General features: G+C 41.8%; 1 protein-coding gene across 1 annotated transcript in view; it reads left to right on the top strand.

Annotated features, from left to right (window-relative positions):
* Nckap5 (NCK associated protein 5) overlaps nt 1–26,565 on the top strand; it is a 918,845-nt gene that overhangs the window by 424,685 nt on the left and 467,595 nt on the right. Inside the window, exon 5 of the mRNA XM_036202994.1 lies at nt 11,201–11,334. Within this exon, the coding sequence (XP_036058887.1) occupies nt 11,201–11,334 (134 nt within the window). The remainder of the gene's footprint in view (nt 1–11,200; nt 11,335–26,565) is intronic.

Raw genomic sequence — 26,565 nt, 5'->3', positions numbered from 1 at the left:
TTATAAATGCAGATGCGAGGTGAACATATAAGTCTCTGTAGCCTAGAGGAACCAGTCCCCTAGTTCTTGATAACCCCTTCTCTTCCAGCAGTTCACAGGGAGTGACTTTAGGAGTGGATTGACCTTTGAGCTTAGCTGGGGAGACCTGGGCTGCACCAGGTCACCCTAGAAAAATAAACGTCTTTAAATACCTCTTTGTCCTCAACATTCTAAAGCACTTTCCCAAGATTTGTTTCCCTTTGATTGGAAGTTCTTTGGCAAGGGAAAGGTACTAATGTTTCCATTGGTAAGATAGCTCCTGCTGTGTTCAGTCAGGTCTGACAGAATGTTCCAGAAGAAACCACTTGTGAATGAGAGAGAGCTAAGCATTCAGCCAGGAGTGGGAACCAGGGAGAAGCTAGGAATTACAAAGCAAGCCCCTCTCAGCATGGTTCCTAACACTCCATTAAAGTGTTCCCAGTAGATCTGTAGACACACCATGCCCAGTTCCTCTGTGAGCTTCAGTGTCTGGCTCTACACTAGGCATAGATGTTTTGTTAGTGTGGACTCCAGTTGCTGTTGGCATACTTTTTATAAATGATATTTATCATGTCTTCATTTGCTTACAACTGCTGTCACTGTGGACTAGTCCTATGGCATGACATTATCCTTCATTCATATGATTGATCAAGGGCCAAATATGCTTTGAAAAGAGCCATTCAGGGAAATAGTTCAGTATGTGAAGAGGTTACCTCACAAGCATAAGGACCTCAGTGAAATCCCAGAACACACACACACACACACACACACACACACACACACACACACACCAAACAAACAAATAACAATAAACTAGCCCCAAATTTTAGCACCAGTGGGGCAGAGATAGGAAGACTCCCAGGGCTTTCTGACCAGCCAGCCTTGCCTAATTTGGGAGTTCCAGGATACTGAGAGACCCAGTTTCAAAATATAAGGTAGAGAGCGGTCATGGAAAACACATGAATTTGACCTCTGACTTCTACACATATATGCACACATGTGTATACATGCATACATGCATAAATGGTTACTTAGATGTTTTTGTAAGGTAATACATTTCCCTTTGTTAAATTGATGATCTGTGTTTACTCAACACACATCTTAAAGTTTAATGATTTTTTTAAAATAAAATGATATTTCCATAAAGCTTACCTCCAAAATTGGCACAAACCGAGTTTTCAGTATGTAATATCTTTACCTTCTCCTAAGGTTGTTGATTCTGTGAAGGAGAACACTAAAGCATTGAACTGTAGCTTGCTCATGATTCCATGACGATCTTTTAACTGTTCAAACCGACCTTTTCATGATGAAATGTGAAAGTTTGCATTTCCTAACAACATCAGGCAAACTTCGGGAAAGCGTTTTAAAAACTGAAATTTCTCCTCTAATCTGTCTGCTCTAAAACATTAGAAGCCAGTTCTGTAAACAGCAGGCCAGTGGTTCTCAAAGCTTTGTTTGAAGAAACAGTTCTGTGTAAAGAAAAATCTCTGCAAGGCAATGGGAAGTGAGAAGGCCATCTGGAATGTTCTCCAGATGAATAAAAAGCATTTGTGGAAAATTAATATTAATTGCCAGGATCCTGCAAACCACTTTGTGGCAGACTTAAACGCTTCAGCAGTAACTTGTACAGTCAGATGTTGACATTATAATTATTCTCTTATTTTAGAAGAGTGAATAATTATCATAGCAAACAGTCTAATTTCCCATACACATAATTACACCCATTCACCAAGGAAAGACAGGAATATAAAGATTCCTAGTCTAAATAGGTTTTTTTCCTCTCTCACTGATCTACAAAACCAAGGGGGTTGAACAGAATGAACAGAAAATGTGCAATCTTAATAAATGCAATTCCAAATGCTCTGGAAGGAGAGTCCTAGATGAAATGAAATTTATGACTTAATAATTAATGAGTAAAAGGGACTGATCAGATGAGACGAATATCAAGTTGGATTTTCATTCTCTGGACTGTGGGAAGAAATCTGTAGACAGGGAATAAAACAACACAGTAAAGTGAGGGGGATTCAGCTACACTTAGCAAGTGCCTACTGCATAGTTTTGGACCACATAGGAGTGTGCTTCCGAGATGGGCAGGTCCTTCCCAAGCACAAGGCTTAGTCCCCTTCTCAACCAAACAGCATTGTAGAGATGGGACACAGGTATATGTGGAGTACTTAGCCAATGATAGGGTGATACGTGGTTCTAAAAAAGTGGAGCTAAACACTAAGAGTATGAGAGATGACATGGAGATAAGGCTCAGCAAACATGAAGGACAGGGCAGGCAGAAAGAATTCAGTGTTGTGGAATGCCATCTTCTAGGCAGGACATGGTCTTTACACATTAGCTCACAACCCTGTGGCTACATGCACAAAACCTACACAAATTGAGCCCATCAATAGCTCTTAAAGCTCCCCGCTTCCCCAAGGACCTATAGCCAGTCAGTTAACATCAGTCAGGGAAAGAGACATTTTCTTCAGTGGTATAGCTTTTGGTAAGTTTCCCATGGTCTTGAAAATAACTCCTTCCCCCGTGATCTTACAAGCAGCTCTAATGATGTTCAACTGGTTATGAGTAGTAATGTCAAAAAGGACTTGAAAGTAAAAGGGGACCTCGTTGAGCAAAAGAAGAGGATCAGTGGGGAGAGAATGACAGAACAGAAGGTGAAGGTGATCAAAATACTTTATATATGTGTATGAAAATCTCCCAGAGAAGCCATTATGTATAATTAAAAAGAGCTAAGAAAAATGAGTGTGTCAGAAGGTTGGAAACACTGTAGATACATTGTTAGGCAAGATGTAAGAGAGACCAGAAGATTGAGAAAACATGGCAGAGGTTAACCTTTATGTGAAATATACCTGAGGTTCAAGACTGGAGACAGAAGAAGGACTTCTGAATCCTGTGTAATATTGAAAGAAGAGAAACAGAGCATTTCCAGACACAGAACTAAATCAGCTATGAAATACATTAGTTCCTTGTTGGTCCTTGTTGGTACAAACAGGGAAGGATCAGAGTGGTGGACATAAAAGGCACAAACATAAATCCGAGGCCACTTGACAGATGTTTCAGAGCATAGCTCTACAAGTCCAGACTGCTGAGAGACTGACCCGCCACCCTTTTATGGACAGAATATATAGCCTCCAAAGCAAAGAAATGGGAATTTTAAGAATTCAGTTAAGTATGAAGGCACTTAATAAAATCGATTTCCAAGAATTCCCAGGAGGATAGAATAATTAATAGCTATTGTTAAATTGTGATCAATTGATGTAACAGCAGAGAAAGATCTGTGATTAAAGTTGACGAATGTGTCACTGACTTTATAAAAGAGCTTGTTGGCCAAGTAAATGAAGCACTTCTTAAGTTAAGTTGAGAAATGAGCCTCAGACCAGGGAAACTCAATGGGAAGACTGGTCTGTGAAGACTCCTTCTGCATTAGGCAGCTGTTTAAAGACAGCAGCTCTACCACCCAGTTTGTTTGTTAGCCAAAGTCTTGACTGTCTCACTGTATCATCATCATCATCATCATGTATTAAATTACCTATGAGGAAATGGTTTTCTGGATGCTTGTTGAAGTCAGAAAGACAGTGAGGCTGAATAGACATCCCCAGGGCATGGAACCATTGTTCATGAACGATACTCACAGGTGACAGTCTGTCTTTGCTTCTTTATGGTAGTCTCTGGCTTCCTGAGCACACCAAGGGTGGATTCCTTGTTCCGGTATCACTAGGATTTGGTTTTTCTCTTTAAAACTCACATAGACTTGTTATCCATCTGAAGTCTGCTTTGTTCCTCCCCTTCACAGTTACATGACATTAAACATCTACCTCTTAACTGCCTTTCTTGCACTCCATTGGCCAAGAAAAGCCATACAGCTCACTCACCCAATGGTCTGAAACCAGGAGATCAGTCCCTTTCAGTCATTGCCATGGGACCCCCATGGCCCGACTGACCCTGACCCTGGTATGTGTGTACCCAAATACATCTTGTTGAATTTATGTTTCATCTCTTCATAGTCTTGGTATCATTAGTAATTCTATTTTTCCTGCTAGGGTTATGGCTGATTTTATGGGTGTATAAAATGTGGGAGTTGGAGGGAAGCTTAACTCTTTAACGTGGGTCCATGCAGAGTAAGTGTATTTCCGAAGCACAGGTTCCCCTCCCCTACATTGAAGTTTCAAAATATCTGACAGAAAAGCAACTCAAGGAAGCAGAAGTTTATCTTGGCTTGCACCAAGTATGGTCTATAGCAGTGGGGAGTGAGTTAGCTGGTCACATTGCGGCTGTAGTTAGAATGTGGAGAGGTGAATGTTGCTGTCCAGCTCACCTCCTCCTTTGAATTCAACCCAGGACCCGAGCCCATAGAATGGAGCCATCCCAATTCTGGACAGGTGTTCCCTCCTGTACTAACCTACTCTAGCAACTCCTTTGGAGAAGTGCCCAGTTTGTCTCCTGGGAGATTCTAGGTCCTTTGAAGTTTATGATACCATCCCACCAAGGCTGAAAACAAGAAGCTCATGGGAAAACCAAAGAGACAAGCTAGATGATTGATCTCATGTCTTCATCACTGCATGAATTAAGATGTTTATAATGTTCAAAAGTGTGAACACTTTTACATACGTATTTTTACTTCCTGCTTTTCTGGTTGTATGATGGTATCAAGACCATATTTGAATGATGTTATATTATGAATTAAATCTTACCATTTTGTTCTTCATTCAGAATTCTGGTTGATAAGTAAAAGGATGATTGACTATATGCAATAAAAATTATTAATTTTCTTAGCTGATCATGATGGCACATGCTTTTAATCCCAGCACTTGGGAAGCAGAGGCAGGGAATTCTTAGTGAGTTTGAGGCCAGCCTGGTCTACAAAGTGAGTTCCAGGATACCTAGAGCTGTTACACAAAGAAGCCCTGCTCAAAAAAACCCAATCATCTGTTGCTATTTCTTAGTGTATACACAAATGCGTGCTAAAGTATGAAGACCAGAGGTTCGTCTCTGGTGTCTTCCTCCACCAATCTCCACTATATTCCCTGCACCAGAGGCTTTCACTGAACCTAGAGCTTATTTAGCAGGCTGGTGGAACTAGGCACCTTACTCTGACCTTCACACTTGGGGCACATATACTTTATCCACTGGGTCATCTTCCACCCTAGAGAGTTCTTTTGCTTAAGAAAAGTTATTATATTATACAACTCACCTGTGGCTTTTCCTGTAGGGCTCCCCCTCGGCATAGCACTGAGGTGCATCCAGCTGTCCAGCTGTCCTCCTTGCCCTTGAAGTTCCTGCCCACCCCCGCTCTGCTCCCTGTCCTCATCTCTGTTATCCAAGTTGCCCTTTTGTCCATGCTCTCACTTTAGAAAGTCGTGTTCTGTGTCTTTTGTTGGTTAGAATGAAAGCTGTGTCTCCCTCAGGTGATGTTATCAGCACTGTGGATATATCCTGTAACTGTCTCTATCCGTGCATCACCCAATCTGATTCTGATTCTTCTGTTACAGCCAATAGTGCACGCTGGAAAAAAAAAATCAATGCTGAAGTTCTTTATCTGCATCTCAGCTTCTAGAATGACCAAATCTTTCATAACTAATGGAGATATTGAATTCAGAGGGCTTATGGGGAAAAATACTTCACAATTTGTCTGAAAAGCAAAAATGGGCCTGCAATTAGATGCTGTAACTATAGCTTAATTTAGATCCATTTGACATTGGGGTTGATAGAAATTGGTAAAGAGTTTTTAAATTAAAACTAGCTTTTTTTGTGAAAACATTAGTTTAATTTCTACACTGATGTCTTTGAATTATAGAACTCTGTGCTCTCTCTCTCTCTCTCTCTCTCTCTCTCTCTCTCTTTCTCTCTCTCTCTCTGTGTGTATACAGGAACATAGATAGCCCTTGGCTGTAGTGCCTTAGGTAATATCCACCTTTTTTTTTTTTTTTGACACAGACTCTTGTACTGTCCCTGGCCTGGGATACCCTGGTTAATCTGGGTTGGCTGATCAGTGACCTCAGGAGTCTACCTGTCTCTGCCTGCCAACCATGCCCAACTTCTTTTTTCCCATGGCCCCTGGGTGGTCAGACTTAGTTGTTTGTGCTTGCAGAGTGAGCCCTTTCCTGACTGAGCCATCTCTGCAGCCTATCTTATGGACTTCTAAGGAATAAAAGCAACTGTTGCTCTAGATTTCAGGTAGGGAGAGAGGGAAAAGGGCCTGTAATTGGTAGAATGCTTCAGGGTGCACTGGATGTTGATTGGGAAACACCTTTGGTATTTTGGACACCACTGGGCAAGTCTATGCCTATGAAGCAATTCTGAGTTCCCAAGCTGGTTGTCAGGCTTCCCTCCAAGGACACTTTTACTGTAACTTGTTTTTGTAAGAGTCCTGGAGCAAACATGTAGGAGGAAATCAGGTTACTGGGGGGACAGACCAGTGTGTCGAGGATCCAGCCAACTCATTAATAAAATGCTTTTCTACTTTCAGACATCTTTCTTTTTCCCTGTTTTAATTTGAAGGAAAAATTCTGTTTGGAAACTACAGGCATGTTACTGTCACACTTTGATGGAGTCCTTGAAATTCCACATGTAAGGAATATTTTTAGTGAACAACTCCTGCCTTCATAATTTCATAATTTTAATGCTCTGGAATATTCTCTGTGGGGTGTGTGTGTGTGTGTGTGTGTGTGTGTGTGTGTGTGTACGTACTTGAGATAGCAACATCAAATTGAACTGAAGATTATTCATGTGGACAAGAAAGTGATCCCTTATTAGATATCAGACCCTTCAATATCATAGTGAAAATCATATAATCTTTGTTCTTGTTTGTTTGTTTGTTTTCTTGTCTTTGTCTTTAGAGATAGTCTTGTATAGCCCAGGAGAGCCTCAAGCTCCCTAAGTAAACAAGGATGACCTTGGACTTCTGACTTCCTTTATTCAGCCTTTCAGGTGTTGAGATTACAGATAGGAGCCATGCCACCCTGTTTATGCTCTTCTGGGGGTGGCTCTCAGGGCCTCTGGCCTGATAGCAAGCATTCTGCAACTGAGCCCCAGCCCCAGCCCCTGTTTGTTTGTTTCTGAGTTAAGGAAGGTCACTGTTCTCTTTGAAGAACTTGTCACCTTCCATTGCATGTGCTTTTGAACACCACCTCATCATAGACTCAAAACCCAGTCTTCCAAATTCTATAAAAACAGCAACTGTGCATGATCCTTCTATACAGTGTTTGTGTGTGATACTGATAAAGGGTTAGTTTTTCTTATTATGTTAAAAACATACAATAAAATTTACCATTTTAACTATTTTTGAAGAGAATTGTATTAGTTATTTAGTTGGCGCTCTTACCCCGCAAGGAACACGTCCCGAATACGACAAATCCACAGAACAGCTGTTTATTAATATAGGATAGAAAGAGACGTGACAGGCCTGTGTGAAGCACACACATGAGTGAGGAGAGGAGAGAAGAGAAGAGGAGAGAGAGAAGAGAGAGACAAGTGCAACATGGCGCTGGCTTTTTAAAGAGTGGGCCGTGCATGCGTACAGGACCGCATGTGGCTACTCCACGCATGCGCATAGATTACATGGCTGTGAGCGCTTTACGCAACCATGTAAAGCCACGGAGTCCTAGTCACTCGAGATGTTCTGACCTGGAAATGGCTATTTTGAACCAGAAATAATTAGGCGGCCTGCTGGGCAAGCCCAACCATGTGAACATGTTGTGATTTCCTATCAAATTGGCTTTAGGACTTTTTCCTTACACAAATACACTTTCCAAAGCTTCTAGAATGTCATATTCCAAGGATACAGGATAAAGATTTTATTCCGATTTGTCCTGATCTCAGTGAAAGTAAATGATTGGGAGAGTTTAGAGGGAACAAAGATAAGACTTAGCAAGAAAGCTGGCTCCAAAGTGAACAAGAGTGAATATTTCTAGCACAACTGTGCATTACTTCATGCTCTAAAAATACGAAATATATTTGCTTAGGAAAGGTGATCCTACTCTCTTAATCTCAGACAAGTGTTGAATGTCACACACACACACACACACACACACACACACACACACACACACATATATAAAACCAGAAAAGGGATCTTAGATGCAGTGGATGTTGTGGGTGCTGTTGGAACTCAGGATTGGAGAGAGGGATGAAATGATGCTGCGGAAGGGTATGTCTGAAGGTTGAGCCTGGGAAAAGCCCTTGGTGGCATCTCATAGACCATTATATAAGTGTATGAGTGTGTGTGTGTTTGTGTGTGTGTGTGTGTGTGTGTGTGTGTGTGTTATGTCTGCCTGTGCAAATGTGTGCAGAGGCCAGAGGAGGATGTCTTATGTCCTGTTCTGTCACTTTCTACATCATTCTCTTGAGGCAAGGCCTCTCACTGACCTGGAGTGAGACTGCTAGCCACTAACCCCAGTGATCCTCCTGTCTCCCTTCCCAGTGCTGGGATCACTGACCCATGTGGATTTTATATGTGTGCTGGAGAGTCAGAGTCAAGTCCTCAAGCTTAATCAGAAAGTTCTCTGACTCACTGGTGCTCAGGGACCTTTTAACCAGAGGGAGCACATGGCCACAGCTCTGAGGCAGGGAGATGTGTAAGTATTTCTAGAGTATGGCAATATACTTCTAGAATATATTCTGATATTTTCTTCATGGTCTTCAGGATAAGTTTATCTCCATAAATTAGAGCTGGAGTTCTGGAGAGATGGATCAGTGGTTAAGAGCACTTGCTGGCCTTGCAGAGGACCCAGGTTTGTTTCTTAGCACCAATGGGCTATCTTATAACCATCCATAATTTCTGTTACAGTGGATCTTATACCTTCTTCTGAGCTTCACAGGTACAAGGTACTCATGTGGTGCATAGACATACATGTAGGCAAAACACTTTACACCAGTAAAAATGAGTTGACTTAAAAAAAAAATTGAGCTGTAGAAAATGCATTTTTGCTCTCTGTTCTTACAAAGGCACATATTGAACCCTGGATATTCACAACAGAGTTACAACTTTTGATTTATCTCAACATGGAGCTCATCACTTCTCTTCTTCTCACACAGGAATGGAAGTCCCTTATGGTGAGCCATCACATACCTGACACCACAGAATTGTATAATCTGTACTCAGAGTGTTCCACTTAGCAGCAATGACTGCAGTTGGGTGCTGCAGTAGAGAAACAAGAACATGAACAAAACATGAGGGAACTGGAGATGGCATTGCTATGGCTAAGTCAGTATTATAAGGAGGGCCTGAGCTATGTGCAGGACCAGCTCTTCTGGCCTTGTCAGTTATGCATGTCCTATGAGATCAGCTAGTTTGGCAGGATTATAAAAGAAATGCTTTTAACCTTTGAAAACCTGGTTGGACAAAATTAAAACAAAATCTTGAGCATTTTTCTCAACTCTGTATTTTAACTCAGGGCTACTTAATGTTTTTTTTTTGTGTGTTTTGTTTTTTAAATCAGAACCCCTTTTTGACTGAGACATTTTTATATGACCACAGGTATACAGGTGTGTAAAATAAAACATGCTGACTGTAAATCATAGTTATTTGTTTAAAAACCATTCTTCAGTGTATATGTAATTTTACTATCTACTAAAAATGGAAGCAGAGTTTTATACTAATGAAATGGACTTCCTTATTTATTTTTACATCAAGAAGTAAAACTTATGGCTAAATATTGAATACTGTAGTACACAGAATGCCTTGAGTGTTTTCACAGTTGATGGATATTATGATTTTGTATTCATCAATAATGAGTTCAGTGCTTTGCATTAATACATAGCACAATATGACGAAAGTATGTCCACAAACATTTCAGCAGTTGCTAGAAATTCTGTTTTAATTCCAAGCTATAATGTTTTGAATTCCTTCTTGTAGGATGATCAAGTAGGTAACTCCATAGCAAGAGTTAAATAAGCATCTGGACATAGTCCAGGGCAGAGAGATACTAATTGGATCCATACATGCTGAGAAATGATGGCAGAAAACACCCCGTCCTCTGTCACTAAAGCATTATGCTTCTGTAAGAGCAGCAGACTTTGTGTGGACAAAGAAACACTGCCATTTGCAAACAAGGGAGCTTTAAATCTGAGCCAAGGTGTTCAGGCAGTGTCTCTTGGTGCTGCGTGTCACACAGCATGTGCAGAGTACATGCTGTGGCTTCAGAACCAAATCTACAGGGAAACAGCACACTGCAGCATGGGCATGGGCTGCCATAAACACTTTGGGCTCTTTATTTGTTTGATTTTGAATTAATTTTATTTGGTGAGTATTCATAAACTTTGTTTTCATGTTCAGCCTGTGACTAAATTGTGGGGTTCTGAACCACAATTTCAGAAGCTGTGGTCTAATTAACTTGAGATTCTTGGCTGTTGTGTGCACACAATGACACTTCCTTTAAATGATATTCCGGAGATTGAAGAGATGAAGTCATTTTGAACAGACACTGATGCTTTAATATCTGAATGACTATGACTTTGATGGGAGTATGGGGTCATAGTTCCTTACAAAAGACAACTTGGCTTAATGGAAATTACTTCACTAACAGAGGAAAGCCATCCAGGACTCAGATTCTTTCACCTTTGGGCTTCTGTGATCCTGTGTGTATTAATGCTTACCCATGGGGACCCATATGATGCCTGAGGATGGTGTTGAGATATGTTCACATCATTTCTTCACTTTGTTTTTTGATCCAGGGTCTCTTACTGAACATAGATTTTGCCTTTACAGCTAGAATGCCTAGTCAGCAAGCTCCCGGTGTTCCACCTATCTCTAGTCCCCAGCACTGGCATTATGAGTCCTTGTGGCTGACAGCTTATATGTTGGTGCTGGAGATCTAAGCTCAGGTCCTCTGCATACTTGCAAGGAAAACATTTTATCTACCAAGCCTTTCCTCTAGACCAGGGTGTCTATGACTTGAGTACAAGTGTAGATCTTTGATCCTTGGTTTCCTGGTGTATAACAGGAGGTTAATAACAGAATTTACTGCACAAAACTGTTATCATTTTGTGGTGTGTGTGTGTGTGTGTGTGTGTGTGTGTGTGTGCGCGCGTGTGCGCACACGCACACATTTTATGTAGCTGGACAAGTAGCCATGAATATGAAGCTCAGGTTAGCACTTAAGAACCAGCAGCCATCTCTCCTTGTGTCTTGTTTTGCTGCCAACACCTTCTGAAGGCCATGCCTTTGTGTGTTTCGTAGCATGAGAAGCTGATACATGAGTTGGAAGAGGAGCGACATTTACGGCTACAGAGTGAGGAGCGCTTGAGGGAGGTGACCCTGGAGTCAGAGCGCAACAGGATCCAGATGCGAGGCCTGCAGCAGCAGTTTTCCAGGTACTGTTCCTCAGTGAGCACACTGCTCCTGAGCTCTGGCCCCCTCTGCAGCATTCAAGCCTCCGACTGACTTTCTGAATGGCATGCTTTCGTTGCCTTCAGAGAGTGCTCCAACAATCTCCACCTTCTGTTCTGGCCAAACCATCCCCTTCACAGCTTGGTTAACCCTCTGGAACTTAGTTTGATCAGACATAGGTTGTCTTTTCTTCCCTGATGCCTCCCCAAAGTGTCGTTCAGTGGGTTTGCTGTGGATTGAAGGTCTGTGGGTGTGTATATGCCTGTGTACAGGCAGCTAGGACACTCAGATTTTGATGGTCATCCCATGTGAATTTAGTGGTAAATTCTTACTTTTTTTCTGAGTAGACAACAATAAATAATAATGGGTTTATTAATAATGCACACTGCTCTTGCAGAGGACCCACGTTCAGCTTCCAGAATGCACATCAAGCAGCTAACAACTGCCTGTAACTCCAGCTTGAAGGGACCCGATGTGGCCCTTTGGATTCCTTGGGCATTCCTGTACTCACACGGACATACCCCTTACCCCAGCAGACACACATGCACATCTCTACATAATTAAAAATCAGTTTTTTAAAAAAAGACATGACTGGAATTTGCAAGGAAAGTTTTGAAAGAAGTAGTCCTTCTTAGGCCTCCCTCTAGCACAGTCAGAAGTTTTGAATTCTGGTCAGTTAATACAGGGCCCAGTGAGGGTACAACTTCCCGTGCGAAAATCTGTTCAGCACTAAAGGAGAGCACACGACTGTGCATTAAAGTCCTGAGTTGAGGTTCAGTTCTCCCGCGAGGGACAATCCACTTTCTTAATAAAACTGGAAAACGTATTTTATTCCAAGTGTCTATACTGAGGTCATCTGAGGCTGTGACATGCTTGAGAAGTTGTCCTAAAATGTTAATGTTCGTGAGCGCAGGCAGTGTGGGGACCTGTGTTTCCGATATGAAGCTTTGTGTGAACAGTTGACTATTTCCCTCTGTGGTGGCAGGGTCACACCCATGCCTTGGCACACATGCAAGTCAGAGAACACCTTGGGTGTTAGTCCGTGTTTCCCATCTTCTCTGAGGCAGTGTCTCTTGCTGCTGTTCCCTGCTGTGTACACCAGGCTAGCTGGCCTGCAGGAATCCTGGAATTCTCTTGCTTCTGCCTCCCATTTCCCCATGGGAGTGCTAGAAATGCAGACACACAGGCTCTGTTGTCTGGCTTTATTTGGATTCTGGGGGTTTGAACTCAGGTTCTGACACTTTGCCAGCCATTGCTTTATCTACTGAGCAGTCTCCCCTGTCTCCGCCCTGAGTTTTAACATGTGTTTCAGAGAGTGAGAGAGAGAGCCCTCAGCTCAACCTTGAGATCATTTCCCTCATTGTGGTGGCTAACACACACTATGACTGCTCATGTCCTTGGTTTGGGGGCTTCAAAGAACATGGCAGGCAGGATGGATGACTCATCTGTATTCATGACTGTAATTTAATACTCTGTCAAACTCCTACAATTACTCAGGTGGTATAGAAAAGCACTAATAAATACTTGAACATTTCCGTGGCCCTCCCCTCTCATGCTGTGACTTCTACCCCCTTACCTGCAATTCTCCTCTCCTTTGTGTGAACTCTAGCTTTCTGTGGAGCAGCCAGTAATAACAGAGGCTCTCCAGTTCAGCTTGCAGAACGGCCGTGCAATACTTACCATTTTAATGATACAGGAAGGAAGCGGGCGGGGCTCACTCTTTGCACTATCTAATTGAGACGTCTCTATATTCAAGCTATTGATTTCCATGGTGAGCCACATAAGACACAGTAAATTATTTTCATATGATGCTAGGTGATGCTGGGTCACCAGTTGTAAATCAAATGACAATCCCACATAGATTTGAGTTACACAAGAGTCCGAACTCTATCCTGGGCTGAAAGAGAAGATAATTATATGTACAATAAATAGCAGTTGGTTTCCCATCCTGCTTTTGTGAGGATATTTCCCACTGTAATCAGGTTTCTTATGTAGAGCTTAAATGATGTAAAAAAGGTCACCTGTAATTACAGTTAAAGAACTAACAGAAATCACCCAGGGAGGGGGTATAGATAACAGATAATTACATGATAGTTTGGGATCATTGAACTATTTCTTATGGCCTATCACACATCAAACTGTAGTTTTGAAGGTATTGCTAGTCGTGGTATTTATACAGTTCTGTTCAAGTCTTTGTAAAGGCCTCAGTGTTGCAGAATATATCTTTGGGCATGTTTGGCAGTGGGATGGTCATACAGTGATTTATACAGTAATCCAAACTATTATGTTAAACTTGAAAACTTAAAAAAATATTTAGTTTAATTATGTGTATGCGTCTCTGTGTGGGTATGTGCACATGAGTGCAATGCCTGTGGAGGCCAGAAGAGGGCATTGGATCTCCTGGAGCTGGAGTTACAGACAGTTGCAAGGACCTGTGGTGAGGGCTGGAGATTGATTTCAGGTCCTCTGCAAGAGTACTCGTTGCTCTTAACCACAGAGCTCTCTCACCAGTCCTCAAATTTAAAACTTTTATGTTCACATTATCTGTTATCTTTTTCCACCCTGGGTAGGCAGTTCTCTTTATGAAATTATTTTTTTTTCATGGGCAGATGTTAATTTTTAGGTTGTTAGTGTGCTACTTTCTCAGATTTCTATGACTTAATGGAAGGTCAATTTACAAGAAGGCTGTTGAAGGAAAAACTGGGTCCTTCACAGAAGCCATATGCTAGAGACCCGATGAATGTAGGTAGAAGGCATAACTAACGTGCTCACACCAATTTCATTACTTAATAAGGTGCAAAGGAGGAAACTAAAGAAGGGTGTTTTTAAATTAAGTCTCTCCTATAGGTGAGGGACCCTTCAAAGGTGAGTTCTTTGAGGCAGTGGCAGTGTTACAGGCCTCTTGTGTGTGTGTCATTGCACAATCAAGGACATTTTCCACATGTGATGGTGTTTAACCCATTGCCTGGTGGTGTACATGGCTGAACATGTGTTATGAGAGGTTCCTGCTGTAACTGTGTAAAATTCTGTCATTGTTCTCAGCCTCCTTACTCTTTTAGCTGTGTGTTCAGTGTGTGCTTCTCTGGCTAGCCAAGCTTAGTGGTGTAGACACAGCTTAGGGCAGTGCTTTTTTCCTCCTAGGTAGAGATGGAGATGAGCAAAGGCCCAGCCTCATCATCTCACTTCAAGTTAATGAGATGTTTGTGCCTTGCCAGACTCACCTGCAGGCGTGCTTGCAGGACTGCTATCTCCGATGGGTGGGTATACTACCTTTGAATGAGGGGCTTTGAAGTCTCAATTCATGAAGAAAGCAGCCACTCCCAGAGTACTGATCTGACACAAAGCCTTCAGTGATTTGTATGGATATCTGACTTGGTTCCTTAGTGAATTCATGAACCTGAAAGCTGCTGTTCTTTTTAAATCAGTGTGTGTGTGTGTGTGTGTGTGTGTGTGTGTGTGTGTGTGTGTGTGTGTGTGTTGTGCCTGTCAGTCTGTCTGGGTGTGGGAGAGACATGCATGCCACTGTATGTGTGTGTAAAGGTCAGAGGACAACTTTGGATACTAGTAATCACCCTCTGTCTTCTTTGAGTCAGGGTCTCTTGTTCACCACTGCATACCCCAGGCTAGCTCATCAGGGTGCATCTGGACCTTCTGTTACCATCTCCCACCTCACAGTCGGAACACTTGCATGGCAGAGAAGTACTATTGCAGTGGCCTTATGTGGCTTCTGGAGACCCCAGCTTGAGCCCTCACTCATGTGGAGCATGCACAGTGAGAACTTAACCCACTAATCCATCTCCACAGCCTGAAAGCTGCTTGTCTGTCACAAATGACCACTTCTTTTATGCACACAACAAGAACTAGGAAAAATACAAATACAGATGAAGAGGTCTTACTTACTGGGGTAGAGCTGTAGACAAAAGACCTTTGTCCCGACTCAGGGCATGCAGGCTTGATATTTGTCAATGGGTTAGCATGCTGAGGCATGAATCATCAGATGACATTAATGACTGCATAGAACTAACAGTCATGTCTGGTGCTGTTGCCTAGCAGCTCTGTGCTTCACTGTCTGTCACTTTAAATTAAAATTGGTTTAGTACACTCAGCATCTGGCCGGCATATTTTATAAACTGTTTCCCATCAGCAAATGATAGCATGCCTGAAGTGTCAGAGTGTTTCCTATGTAGCCTTGGAGTGTTCCTATTGTGGATATGTCACTGTTGTGCATCTAAGCAAGGGGAGCAACTATCATGTGCCACTCTCCAGCAGTCAGGCTTAGTGAGAACCACCCATATAGAGTTTAGTCGCTCACTCCCTACATCCCATGTTTCTTTGTACCCGTTCTGACCTCCTTCTTCCCCAGATCCCTTATCTTCTGCCTTGAAGCTGTTTCCTTCCTTACCTAATCAGAAGTTCTCCTGTCACAGTTGACTTAAGCCCAGTTGACTAGATGTTTAACTTCAAGAGGCCATATGGGGTTGATTTTACCATATACCCCATTCAAGAATTACTGTTCCCATTATTAGCTCTCAAGAATTTATATGATCTTCATATAAATTTTTTCCTGTCCAGTAGGAAGCAATAGAAACCTGGCATATATATCCTTTAATTATTCTTTCTTTGTATGGATCACACATATATTAAAAGAACATCTTGGGGGCTAGAGAGATAGTTCAGTACTTGCTACTCTTGCAGAGAATCTAAGTTCAGTTCCTAGGAACTATACTGGGAAACTCACAATTGTTTGTAACTATAGTTCTAGGGGATCAAAAGCCCTCTTCTAGACTTGTCAGGCACCCACACACATGGGCAGGCTTACATACATTATTCATACACACACACACACACACACACATACACAAATAAATAAATAAATAAATAAAAATAAATCTTAAAAAAAAAACCTTGAAGACCAGCTTTCATAGATCTCTGGGAATGAAACATGCAGAGAGGAACCATATATTTACCTCTGGCTGGTCAGGAGCTCCTCTGCTCTGCTTTTTTTTTTTTTTCTAGACTATCAAAGACCTTAATCTAGAACATCAAACACTAAAACTGCTAGAAGAAAACACAGACAGTACCCTACAAAATGTAGGTGTCAGAAAAGACTGGGCAGTATTCCATTAGCAAAGAAATTTAGGGCAACTTGTCAACTTAGCTCTGAGCTTGGTTTCTCTGAATGCCTTGTTCCATCTGATGAATGTAGAGGGTAATATTCTTTTCTTTTTCATACAGGTATATAATGTTTTATTTTATATTATCCACACCTACTTCCCCCTTTCAACTTCTGAGGGACCTACTAAATCATCTCTTTATATCTTTTCTTAAAGTTATTTTTGTCACTGATATCCCACTGATTCCAGTTAGTGTTGCCCATGTGTGTATTGGTGTGTAGCCATGCATTGGACATGGGGAAGCTACCATTGGCCATGTCTATGAAGAAAAGTGACTCACTTCCTCAGCAATCATCACTGCCAATAGCTCCTCGGATAGGAGTGGGCCTTTGAGCACCTCCCCATTCCATGCTGAAATTCAGAGTGGCTTGATCTTGTGTAGGCAAACACAGCTTCTTTGAGCTGATGTATGTGATCACCATGTCATGTCTGGAAGACGTCATGTCACAGTACTCCTTCCCTACTCCCTGGCTCTTAAATTTTTCTGTCCACTTTTTCTCCACGTCCTAGAGAGTAATTTTCTGTTGATTCGGGGTTGCTATTCCCCCCCACCCCGCAATTTTTTTTCCTGGCTGTGTAGCAGGAATCTTAAAGAGTCTTATTAATAAAAACAAACCTGAGGCCAGTTATTGGGGGTGAATGCTAGAAGATCAGAGAAGCAGAACAAGCCACAGTTTCCTCACCTCGCCAGTTCCTCAGCTGGTCTTGTTTCCTCAGACTGCAAGCTTCTGTGTCCTCATCCTAATGGGTCTCAGCTGAACTGCTGCTAGAAAGCCTGAATGCTTAACCAGCCAAATGCTTAACTAGCTTCTGGTCTTCACGCCTTATATATCTTTCTACTTTCTGCCTCACTCCCTGGAATTAAAGGCTGGATTTCTGGGATTAAAGGCGTGTTTCACTTTGCCTGGCTGTTCCTAATGTGGCCTTGAACTCAGAGATCCAGAGGTATTTCTGTCTCTGGAATGCTAGGATTAAAGGCGTGTGCTACCACTGCCTATCCTCATGCTTACTATTGTGGCCGTCCTGTTCTCTGACCCCAGATAAGTTTATTTTGGGGAACACACAATATTTCGGGGAACACAATACCACCACAACTCTGTGTAAATTTACCAGAGATTTAAAATGGCTAAGAAACATTGGTTGGAGGATGCATTTCCTCCAGATTGCAACAGTTGGAGGAAGTATTTTAAACATTCCTGGTGAACATAGCACAAGTCATGTTTCCCTCTCTACAGTTTGTGTGTTAATGGTCCTACCCCAGCAGAGTAGAAGCAGCAAAGGTAGCCATAGAGAGAACTGGAAAGAAAAGCCATTTTAGCCTGGGTAACCTTGAATCCTGTTCTTCCATTGTATTTTTGTCTATAACTAAGAAAAGCGAGATTATAACGTGTTATTTCTCAAAGTTCTAAAACTGAAACTCTTAAGCATTGGGCTGAGGAAGGTCAAGTATTTACAGAGCAAGCCTGAAGACCTGAGTCCACTCAAAGAACTCATGTAAAAAGCCAGGTGTGATGGTATGTTCTTGTAATCTTAATGCTGGGGAGGCAGAGACAGGTAGGTGGATTCCAGGCCAGTGAGAGACCCTGTTTCCAAAACAAAACAAAACAAAACAAAACAAATGAGGTGGATGGCACTTGAGGAATAGCACCTAACATTGGCATGTGGTCTTTTCACTCTGTCTTTCTGTCTCTTTCTGTCTGTCTGTCTCTCCTCTCTCACACATCCGCGCACACGCGCGCGCACACACACACACACACACACACACACACACACACACACACACACACACATATATACACATACATATATACACATACATACAAAGGAGCAGTGTGCTGTTGCCTGCTGGGCCTTCCTGTGCTGTTCACAGCATTCACTCCTAGTGTGGTCTCTTTCCAGGAAGTGCTGCTGTCCTTTCTGGTGGCTTGTTCTGAGGCTAGTCCGGCTGTCCCACCCGAAGTTGCTCGATAACTCCCTTTAAGTCATTGGCCCTCCCCATCTCCATCTTTTTCCATGTAAAATGAGGAAAGTGGATTGCTTTATGGTTTCATTAGGCTTTTCATGCACTTCAGAAGACAGTGCGTTAGGAATGAAATGCTTTTATTTATCACGTGAAATAAATATTACACAGTTATAACCAGGCCTGTGAAGTTTCTAGCCTCGAACTCTTAGGCTGAGGTGCTAGGGTAGACTGACTGTCTTGGGGCCCAGGCTGCGCTCACAGTGATCTCTGTGGGGATGGTCTGGGACCATGTCCTTTTTGGAATTTGACTGGAGAACTCTCATTTAGGAAACTACCATGACAGCTTAAAAAAATGCTTTGGGGCCAATGGAAACTAGATACTGAGGAGCCTGACTTGACCAAAGGAAATGAGGAGGAGTCAGAGTGAGCAACTGTTACTGTTCTTCATCCAGATAGTGTCTGCTTCAGGATTCATTGAACCTGCTTGGGAAAAACCCTTAGGAGTGGGGACTTTATAGTCACATCACTTTGTTTTCATGTACAAACAATTTCGCTGACCAGATAGACATCAATAAAAATATCAGTGATGGTGCTGGGGAAGGGGGCTCAGGTGTAAAGTGTTGGACTTGCAAACATGATCACGCCCTAGAACCCACATGAAACGAAGCAAGACATAGTGGTGGTTACATCCTTGTAACCTCAGAGATGGGGAGATGCAAACAAGAGGATCCCGGAGGTTCACTGCCCACCAGCTTCAACATTCCAGCCACCATGAAGAATTTCTGTCTCAAAAACCACAGATGGACAGTGGTCTGAGGAGCAGCACCTAAGGTTGACTGGATCCACATGAGTGCACACACATGTGCACACCCTCCAGTACACACACAGACACACAGACACAGATGCACTCAACACAAAATTACCAGTGGTTTACCTTCACTCCACATGTTTTTCCATGACTTTCAATGTGTTGTCATTTCTACCACAACAGACTTTAAAGAAAATAAATCTAGCATATAGAAGGATATTTTCTTTTCTAATTGGAAATTGAACCTATCCCCACATTCAATATTAAAAGCTTTGTTTGGGTGTGCTCAGGTTTAGGGAACATTCACCTCTTAAATGCCCAGTTCAGTAAGTTTGAACATATTCCCATACATCATTACTACGAGCATTAAACATGGGATCTTTCCATGTCCTGATTAGCTCCCTCTCTGTACTCAAGCCTTGGGTAATTATGGCTCTGATTTGACTCCCTGCAGCTTTGGGTCTTCTAAAATAAGCTTATGAACAGAGGTAGGAATTCTCCTTAGCCTTCACCTCGGTCACTCTGGTCTGCTTTGGGAGATGCCTCATGTTGTTTCCTAGTGGTCTGTTTCACCTTACTGCTGGCATGGGGCCTCTGTACAGATATCTCCTGTTTGAGTATCTATTAGCCTGTAGCTAGATAGCTGGGTCTCCTCCACTTCATTTTACTTATTTGTGCGTTTGTTTGTGTCTGCATGTGGTTATATGTAGCACATGTGTGTGGCTCTCTGTGGAGACCAGAAGAGGGTATCAGATCCCCTGGAACTAGAGTTAACAACATTATAAATTACCCATAGGTACTGGGGACTAATCATGGGTCTTCTACAAGAGCAGTATATGCTCTTAAATACTGAGCCATCTCTCTGGTCTCTCTCCTCCATTGGGTGTTAAGTAAAACTAGACTAGTTATTCATGTGTGGGTCTTACAGGTTTTTTTTCATGTCTTTTGTATAAATAATTAGAATAGGATTGCCAAGTGTAAAGTATTCTTTTCACTTCATGAGATTAGCAAACTGTTTCCAAAGCAGCCACACTACAATTGTATGCCCCCTTAGCAATGTCCTGTTCTCATTGTCCATACTGATGCATGCTTTTCAAAACAAAACTTACAAACAGAAAACCAGCAAAATAAATACTGAGCTCAGTGGATTGTTCTGCAGAGAGCATCCTTAATATTAACATTACATCAAGAATGACAAGTTGGTGCTAGGGACATAACTCAGTTGATAAACTGTTTGCCTAGCATTTGCAAGGCTTGGGTTTGAATCCCAGTACTACCAAGAAAGGAAGAATGAATGGAGAGGAGAAAACTTTTCCAGCCATCCAGGTACTTCTTCCCAATCTTAACCTCCGACCATGAGTAACTGTATCTTTACAGTCAAGTGATGTGATGTCTTTCTTGGCTTTTATTAACATTTAATATATATTGTGAGACACTTCAGTTTAATCAGGAATGTTTGGAAGTAAAGAACCTGTAGGTTACTCTCAATCTCTTTCTTTTCCTTCACACTTGCTTTAAAAAAAGTATATTAGTTTTAATTATGTACATGTATATGGGGGGTATATGCATATGAACACAGATATCTCTGGAGGCCAGAAAAGGCATCTGATTATACCTTTGTCTCCATGGACATGGCTGTTTGTTGATTAAGAAATAAATGAATGAATATGGAAATGAATGGATATCTTCACTGCAGTAGAAAGATGCCTCAGGATTGTACTTTGACAGGCTTAAGCATATGGAAGAATTTTATGAATAGTGTGTTTATGACAGAAATTTGCTTCCAAGGGATGTTATAGAAAAGCAGTTTCTGGGGAATCTTTAAAACTTTGATAATAGTCATCACTCTTATAAACTGTGATGGCCTGGGAGGATGAAGACCTGGCTCTCCATCCCAGGGCTTTGATGATGGAGTGCTCACCTATAAAAGATGAGCTGCGTATTACAGGATGCTCTTTGCAGGAATCCTTTCTGCAGGGCACTGAATGGAATTTGGTGCACTGAAAGCTTACTTCCCAAAGGGTAATGTTTACTTTCTAAGCATGCTTTATGACACTTGGATCACATTTCTCCCAGTCTTTCTCTGCTTGCACACAAGGCCTATAGGAAAGCAGCAGTCCTGAGAGTATTGACTAAAGTTCTCATCAACCCCTTGGTCCACAGTCACTGCATTTAGTGAGTGGTGTTCACATAGAGGACATCTCTGAGGGTTTATGGTAAACACTTGGAACTCTTCCTGAGACCTCTTTGCTTAGTTTGGGAAAAATAATTGAGTAAATGTAGTCCTTGCTTATAAATGCCTACCACTAACAAACAGGCTTAGGCCCTAGGGTTGTTGGTGTAGAACAAAGCAGGAGGTTATCTGCGATGAAGCTGCAGGGTGGGAGGAAGAACAAGTATGCTGCAGTTGTCATTAAATTGTATTTCAGAAATCCTTTCATCCTTTCCTGGGCTTGCTACTTAGAGTGGTAGCCAGTGACAGGCTGCATTTCTCAAGATGGAAATACGAATCTCTTTTCTAATATTTAATTCCTATAACCAGTTAAAGCTGTGTTGTTTTGTCGTGAGCAAATATATAGACATCAACATGCCCATAACATAATGGCTTTATCCTGTCCTTCCCTGTTCCCTTTCCTTTCCTCCCTCCCCATCATCCTTCCTCATTGTCGTCCTCCTCCACTTCCCTGGATGTAGCCAAAATTGACTTTGAACTCATGACCCTCCTGCTGATGCAGTGATTCCGTGTCCCCAAACATCTCCACCACTATCCATATATATTGTCATTGGTTCCAGGACTGTGTAGCCATGGAAGTTAGCTGAAATTACTTGTGTCTCTTCTCCCTTCTGTATGGCAGGGTCTATTTAGCCATGAAATGAACCACAGGGACTCTAGACTTGCCTTTTCCCTCTGATAGGCCTCTCATAGTCCTTTCCCTATTCAGTTTCTACAAATCCTTGGGTTCATAGGACCTTTTCCCAGCTCATATCCTGGTCTCTAGTATGAGGTGTCTCTTCCTTGTGAATAAAGTATAAACTGCTTATGCTTCTGGTCTGATACACAGCAGATACTCAGTTAACAGAATAAAAGAATGAGATACTCTTTCAGATAGACTACGCTGCTCTGTGAATTTAGTATTGAAACGCCTCTTAACGTGGATGGCATTTTCAGACTTAAAATTTTATTTTTATTTGATTTGAAATAATTTTATGCAGATGCTATTAATGAATTAATACATTTTTATGTCTGTACCATTGAAGACCAAATGTGACCATTAAAGAAAAAACAAAATTGATTGGGTTTTGTGTTCAGTAAGGTGAGAGACATAACAATAAATAAGCCATTTCCTTCTACCTAATGATGCTATGGTTAATAAAACATCATACATAGTGTCGAGCAAATGGCTCATCTGGTAAAGTGCTTACTGCTTAGTCATGAGGACCAGAGACCAATCCCTAGAACCCATGTAGAAAATCAGGTGTGGTGATGTATGCCTGTAATCCCAGAGCTGAAGAGGCAGACAGGAGAGTCCTTTGGGCTTACTGGCTATCAAACCTACTCAAATTGATAAGTTCAAAGTCCTGGTGAGACATAGTATCTTAAAATGGGTGCAAGGCCCCTGAGCAGTAACACTTGACTTTGACCTCTGGCCTTCACTTGCATTTGCAGACATATGCATATGCACTTATACACACACAGTGAACACACACACACACACACACACACACACACACACACACAGAGATGTACATACAAAGAACACATTGGACACACCTCAAAAAAGAGTAGGACAAGTGATTGTATGAGTGAGCCAAGGAGACATATACCCACTATGCCTCCTTCCCTTCCATCTTAGGCAGTGGAAAAACAGCAACAACACACAGATCACTCCCCAGAGTACTTCTGCAATGTTGGTCTTATGAATATCTCAATCACACAAGTCAATCTTACTTTGTACTAGTTTCTGAAGCTCAGCAGTCACCTTTGTTGTCAGAAACTTTTAAGAATTGATTTCCATTCCCTCAGACATTCACATTATTGTCAAGAGTGTCCCCAGTGAAGTAGTAACATATTTAGTATACTTCCATGTATATATATATACACACACAAGAGTTTTGCAAGTTAATTGTGTTTTCAGAGACAATGGCCAGAGCCCTGTAGGTCTTTATAATAGATTAGAGTAGCCTGATTCTGCATGGCTTCCAGATCATGCAGGCCAGGACTTTCACAGCAGACTGTCCAAAATAAATGGGGGAGCAGCAGACTTACAGGGTATAAGTCTGTGTCTCTGTGCCCCTGAAGTCAGGCTCAGGAGGGGTGAGGCCCTTGAGGTGACACTGACACTGATGCCCACTCTTTGATGAAGTCTGGAGGAGGGACCTGTTAGGTCTAAATGAATGGAGGACCTTTCACATGTGCAAAGTGGCTACTTCAGCCTTCTGTGTTGACTTCTATGTATGGACAGATATATTTAATGTCTATGTGTTTGGGTTTCTCTCTCTCTCTCTCTCTCTCTCTCTCTCTCTCTCTCTCTCTCTGTGTGTGTGTGTGTGTGTGTGTGTGTGTGTGTGTGTGTGTGTGTGTGTACATGAATGTGGAGGCCAGAGAACCATCTGAAGAGTCATTCTGTAGATGCTAACCACCTGTGTTGGAGACAGATTCTCTCAGGAGCCCACAACTTGCGTTGAGCTAGGCTGGCTGGTCAGTGAGGGATTTGCCTGTCTTAGCTTCCCCAATGTTGGGATTACATTACTGTCCTCAGGGTTTTAACATGGCTCTGGGGAACTGACTCAGGTCCCCATGGTTTCAAGGCAGATCCTTTACCATCACCTATACCATCACCTCAGTTCACCATCTCCTACAGTGTTCTTTAAACACAAAATACAAGAGATTCAGATAGCTACTCTCATTAATTTTCTCATTTAAGGGGTATTGATCCTATATAGATGCTACTCTAGGGAACTTGGATATGGGAACAAGATGAAACAGATGTTTTCCTCTTCCTTGTGCTAAACAAAACTATAATATTACATATAATTTTTAAAAAATGAAGCAGAGTCTTATGTAGCCCAGGCTGGCTTTGAACTCACTGTGTAGCTGCAAATGGCTTTGAACTTCTGCTTCTCCTGTCTCCACCTCCTAAATGCTGTCTTTGCAGGCATGCATCACTATGGCCAGTTCATGTGGTGCTGTGATTGAACCCAGGCCTTTGTGCATAGGAGGAAGGCTCTTTACCAACTGAGTTCTCTTCCCAGACCCCTGTAATTGAATTGATAGCATCCCTCCATGGAAGACTTCTTAGAGGCTTTCTTTGATACAAGAGGAAGGTGAGATTCACAAGGGTTAATGTAACTTGTCCTGCGTAGAGCCGTACAGTTGGGGAGCTCTATAGCCAGGGTTACTCTCAAGCAGCTTGAGTCTTAACCATCATTTCCTATTGTTTCCTAGTTTTGATAGCTGTGAAAGAACTGAGGTGTATTGACCTTGGGCCGGGTGCTTTCTGTGTTCCAAAGTGTATCGTGTCCTTGCTTATAGTCCTACGAGGAACCATTAACATCTATGTTTTATAGATAAGGAACATAAGGGCAGACGGGTTAAACACATTAGAGAAGGTCACACAGCCATCGAATTGGCTGAGTCAAGACAGGCCTGCCTCTCCCTTAAGGAACATTTACATCTTGTCACACCCTACAAAAATTAGTGTGTTAAGTGTCTCAAACACTCAGCGCTTGCTTCTGCACCATTTTATTGTTGAGCAAGTATGTAGTTTGTGCTTTAGATGAATACTACTTTAGTAGACCTTGATTGTCTTTGAGAAGCCAAGAGTCTGCTGCAGCTGCTTAGGATACAGATTGACAAAGTGCCTCTTTTTACCTAAGACACAAAGCATTTCTTGAGAAGTGTCTTCTGCTCTCTCTAAAGCAGCTGAGGAGGCTTCCTAATAATTAAATTCAAATTCAAATAACAGTATGTGTTTTTCCAAAAATACCTTACTAATAAAGCCCTCAAAATTGGAGAAAGTGGTTAAATTTGAAGTGAAAAATAAATTTCAATATATAGATTTATACAGTTCATCTTTTCTACTACCTAATTAAAAATAGATTTGATTTATGTGAAATATTTCAAACATTTATTTCTGATTTTCACATAGAATATAATCATCTAATTTCTGTAAGGAGAAAAATAGCTCAGATGAGGAAAAGGTGTGTGTGTGTGTGTGTGTGTGTACATATATATGTGTGTGTTCTGTAAATATATCTTTCTTTCTTTTTTTTTTTTTTGAGACAGGGTTTCTCTGTAGCTTTGTGCCCTTCCTGGATCTCACTCTGTAGCCCAGGCTGGCCTCGAATTCACAAAGATCTGCCTGTCTCTGCCTCCTGAGTACTGGGATTGAAGGTGTGCGCACCACTGCCCTGCAGATATACCTATTAGCAAATATAAATAAAGGGACTATTTGTATAACATATATACTGATTTACCCAAGAGGCAAGTAGATCCATGCACATGTGTATACATGTATGTACACAAAGATACTTGTAACCAGTGTGTTTGGAAACATAAAAAGGCAACAGTTTCCTAGAATGAGGATGTGACAGAACATGAATAGGAACTGTATTTCTGTGAATGAATCTCAATGTTATGATTTCACTTTAGGAATATACACGTTAGGTATATTGTAACTTAATATCTAAAATTACTGCGAATTCGGGGCAAATGTCATCGATGACAGATATATAGAGAGAAAATCAGGTTAAGTTACCTGAAGTTAGAGAACTTTTGTACAGTCTTCCCACAAGTCATATGAGCACCACAGGGAAGATGGACCAGCTGCTTTCAGTAGCCACCTATTGATGCTGTGTTATGCTGTTCTTCTGAGACTCATAGTCCAGCCTAGGAAGGCCACTGCCATCCTCAACTTATAAATGAGAATCCTACAGTGTGTTGCCTAAGCTACTACATGGAACCCTCCTGGTGATGCAAGAGATGACTTCCAGTACTGAGAAAGCTATGACTTCATACAGGACTTCCCAGCACACCTAAACCCTTAGCGAATGCTAGGAGTGAACTTGGTATTCCTCCAGCTGGTAAAGGAGAGAGAATAAAGCATTTATTCTGTGTTTAGGAGCTTGTAACAATATCTCCAATGGGAGGAAAAGTTTCTCCTTAGGAGACGTCTTAATAACAGAGAAGAACGAGATCTTGGCAATATACAAAGAAAATATTTCAACTTCAAATAGAAGAATGTACCTGGCCAGGATTCACTGATGGTCA

Source organism: Onychomys torridus, chromosome 11 (genome assembly GCF_903995425.1).
Source record: "Onychomys torridus chromosome 11, mOncTor1.1, whole genome shotgun sequence".
In the NCBI taxonomy this organism is placed as follows: Eukaryota; Metazoa; Chordata; class Mammalia; order Rodentia; family Cricetidae; genus Onychomys; species Onychomys torridus.
This window is presented reverse-complemented; position numbering and strand designations above follow the sequence as displayed.